The sequence below is a fragment of the Papilio polytes genome, unplaced genomic scaffold, assembly GCF_000836215.1.
Source record: "Papilio polytes unplaced genomic scaffold, Ppol_1.0 DF821845.1, whole genome shotgun sequence".
Taxonomy (NCBI): Eukaryota; Metazoa; Arthropoda; class Insecta; order Lepidoptera; family Papilionidae; genus Papilio; species Papilio polytes.
The window spans coordinates 4,134,776-4,138,432 of record NW_013527359.1 but is presented as its reverse complement, the minus strand read 5'-3'; the positions used below and the strand labels follow the sequence as shown (position 1 = coordinate 4,138,432).

Genomic DNA, 3,657 nt, shown 5'->3' with positions numbered 1-3,657 from the left:
TAATCGTCTAACTGGGGCATTGCGAATCAGTAATACGGGTTAGGTGGCCCTTAATTGTAACATTTTATATGTAATAATTTATAACATTATATCGCTGTATTATTTAATAAAACTGGGTTTTAAAAGTAGAACATAATTTCCATACATGTTTTAATATTAAGTCTCAATCTTATGAATATATATAGTCTTTATTTTTCTAATGTTTTCAAGGATATGTCCCACTTTTGTAAATAAGCGTTCCTTATCTTATTTCAAAGAGGGGACAACCCCCTATGAGTTACGGACTTTCGTGAATCTTTCTTGGTTATAAATTTCTATTTATTCAATACAAACATTGAAAGTATTGATTGGTACTTCACAGTTGAAAGATTATCAAGAGGTTCAAAGGAAAGGTGTATGGAAAGAATAAAAGACAAGTTATGCATATACTGTAATCTATATTAGGGATCTTAATGATTTATTTGTCAATTATGATTATAATTAAATTATAAATCTACATGTACAAAAATTGTATATACAAGAATCATGCATTCATGTTTAAAACTATATTAGTCGGTAGATACAGTAACCATTTGATAATAGAATTATACCATCAAAATACATTTAAAATTAAATTATTCTTAACTTAGAACATTCGTTCGTAATCAAATATTTTCATCTAATTTCCAAATAAATCAAATAAGTTGAACATTAGTATATTATGTATTTTTTCACTTCTTATTAATACTAGTTTAAATTGACGATATTTCATAAAACATTTCTTAATGTAATAGTTTCATTCAACACACAAATTTCAACTTGCGCTGTTTGGTGTATAGTATGTGTGGATACAAACACATCCTGTAATCACCTACAATATAGCCAAATGTAAATGATCTTGAGTGACACAAAATTGGCAGTAAGTCACTCAAAACAATTTAATTAAAATATGAACACCAAACGAATGTACGATTTTTTCTTCTTATTTACACATCTATGCTTTAATATTTGGCACAATTACGCATTTCATGCACACATTCACACCGCCGTCTAACACTTCTACTGGTTCTGAGCAAATATAGGTATGCAGAGATATCTACAGAAATACAATATCCTCACCGCAAATATGCAACACGGGTGAGTATTTAAAATAATTTATTTACACGCGCAATCAGTCGTATGTATTACAATTATGATGAATAATAATAATTTATAACGTAGTCATAAACATTACAATTGGCTTTTGTAATACTCAATTCGTTACTAATTTATTCACTATCACAAGGGAACATCGATTACCGATGATTTGTTCAAAATAAGCCGTGAAAGTGATTTACATTTGTAAAGATGTCAAAAGCAAAGTAATTATTACGATTGGCACTATACGCAGTCCTTAATAGGCCGGACTAAAACCTACTCAAAATATAATAAAAACTATGTAAAATCGTAAATCTACTTAAAATGTAGAAATCGAATAAATTCCGATGTCGTAGCGACAAGATTATCATAGATAAAATCGTCATAAACTTTTATCTCACAACCTGGTGTGCGGTAGCTAATCAACAAATGTTTCTAGAAGATATGGTCTGATCTAATCGTTTCACTAAGCCCTACACTTGAAAATCGGAAGAGTGGTATTGTCAAAAGTGTCAAGTCTGAGATAGTGAGTGTTCGAGATATCTAGAAGTTTCTAGAAGTTGTTATCGTAGTCGGAACGACGGCGCGAGTAGTGTGAGCGCGGATACTCGCCGGTGTATCCGTATACCTGCGATCCTCCACCGGTCTGACCGTACAGTTGAGAGCCTCCGTATCTGCGGAAAATTAAACATTTGAATAGTACTTCTAAATCAATATTTCTATAAAAATATAACTGATACAGTACCAGTTAAAGAAATATTAGAGATCAACTGGTTATTAGTAAAAAGTAGCTTAGATCAAGAGATTTGATGTAAACGTGAATATATTTTAGGAGGCAGATGGACCAGAAAATCGCAAATGCTTATTTATACTGACCCATAGCCATTTCCAGACACTCCATAAGTCTGTGACCCACGTCCGGAGTCTGGTGTGTAGTGTTGCATATACTTGTGCAATTGCGGCGTCCATTCCGACCTCCAAGAATCACCAGGATTTTGATAAGCGAGCTGTTCGATAAACGCCGTTGACATTCTCTGTAAAAGTTATATTAACGTAATTAATTAAATAATGCTAAAGATCAATTAAACCCCTTTAAGTGACTACCTTTCCCGACGGCGGATAAGACGGTAAATCCCGTTCTTTCATTTGGTGCGTGTCCTCGAATCCTCCCATGTGACTTTTGTCTAACTCCCGAAGCATATCCTCGCTTAAGGGTATTGGTTGTTTTGCTTTAGCGCTTTTTTGGCGATTAACAAGCTGCAAAAATTGTGAAGTTATGATAATAACAAATAACAAATTAATAACAAAAAATGCTGTATGCTAAAATAATGAAATTGGAACTTACGACAGTAACTCCAAATATGACAACAAAGAGAAGTGACGCCATGGCAATAACAATTACTGCAATACCCCATTGTGGGAGCAATGCCTCATCATCTGGTTCCACTATAGTCGGGTCTTCACGTTTCGGCAATACTGCAAAATTATCATTTTTTAAATATAGTTAAATATAATAATGTGTTCTTTCATAAACGTATGCAACACAAAACTGAAGAAATCTTAAATTTAAATTACCAATGAATTCTGTATAAGCTGGATCCATTACGAATTTTCCCATTTCCAATTTTCCAACGGATTTGTCGATGGTTTTAGTCATTTTTTCGTTGCTCTTTCTCATTTTATCCTCGTCCGGTTGGTCGCCTAGCATTACATCAGGATCAAAATCTACGTCTGTTATTTGTTCTTCCACTACAGAGCCCGGCTTAGCTTGGTTAAGTGTTTTATGGAATAATCTCTTTAACTGCAATGTGTCAACTCTGTCTTCGACTTCGTTTAATTCTATGAAATAATCAACCAGGACTGATCCTGGTGTAAAACCATCTATGCGAATGTCTTTGTACCATTTTCTCAATAAGTCTGATTTTCCGTAGACTGAATTTAACTGTGATAAAAACAAGAAATAAGTATTTCCAAATATTTAATGGATTGAGATTTTCAGTAAATTTCATGAATCTATTATTTTAAAAATAAATTACCTCTTCTTTAACTTCCTTTGCCAACTTTTGCCATTCCTCTGTGTGGTGGTCCAATAGTTCAGGGACCCATTTTGCACCTATAAATTATTTTGTTCTAGTTAATAGAATTATTGCTTATCCTATAAATGGTACTTAGAACATTTTGTAATACATATTAAAGCAATTAGAATTTTTCCAAGTTTAATAACATTTTTACGTACTTAGGTTTTAGAAGTATTTTTTACATCATTGCTAGGCATGATGGTTTAAGTGATAAAAATTCTGTTACCTGCAACAATTTTGATTGTAGCTGCTATATCACATTCGTGTCGGCAAACACCAGGCGTGGTCGGCGGCGGGGGCGCTACAGTCGTCGTCGTTGTTGTCGTCGTTCTTCTATGGGTCGTTGCTTCGGTGTTAATACTAAACGGAGTCGTGGCGGTCGCATTTCTTTGTGCTTCTAAAAGTTTCTCTATCGAAAATGGTGTGGTAGACGGTGATGGCCAGCCAGTAAATTCGGTAGAAG

At 33.7% G+C, this 3,657-nt stretch overlaps 1 protein-coding gene across 1 annotated transcript in view; it reads right to left on the bottom strand.

The window, feature by feature from the left end:
- Window positions 1-466: 466 nt before the first annotated feature.
- Window positions 467-3,657, bottom strand: part of LOC106107820 (filamentous growth regulator 23-like) — a 27,791-nt gene continuing 24,600 nt past the window's right edge. The window contains exons 4-10 of the mRNA XM_013288824.1: window positions 3,421-3,657; window positions 3,153-3,229; window positions 2,692-3,058; window positions 2,462-2,592; window positions 2,221-2,373; window positions 1,993-2,150; window positions 467-1,790 (exon numbers count right to left, since the gene is read on the bottom strand). Coding sequence (XP_013144278.1) covers window positions 1,670-1,790; window positions 1,993-2,150; window positions 2,221-2,373; window positions 2,462-2,592; window positions 2,692-3,058; window positions 3,153-3,229; window positions 3,421-3,657 — 1,244 coding nt within the window. The 3' untranslated portion in view covers window positions 467-1,669. The remainder of the gene's footprint in view (window positions 1,791-1,992; window positions 2,151-2,220; window positions 2,374-2,461; window positions 2,593-2,691; window positions 3,059-3,152; window positions 3,230-3,420) is intronic.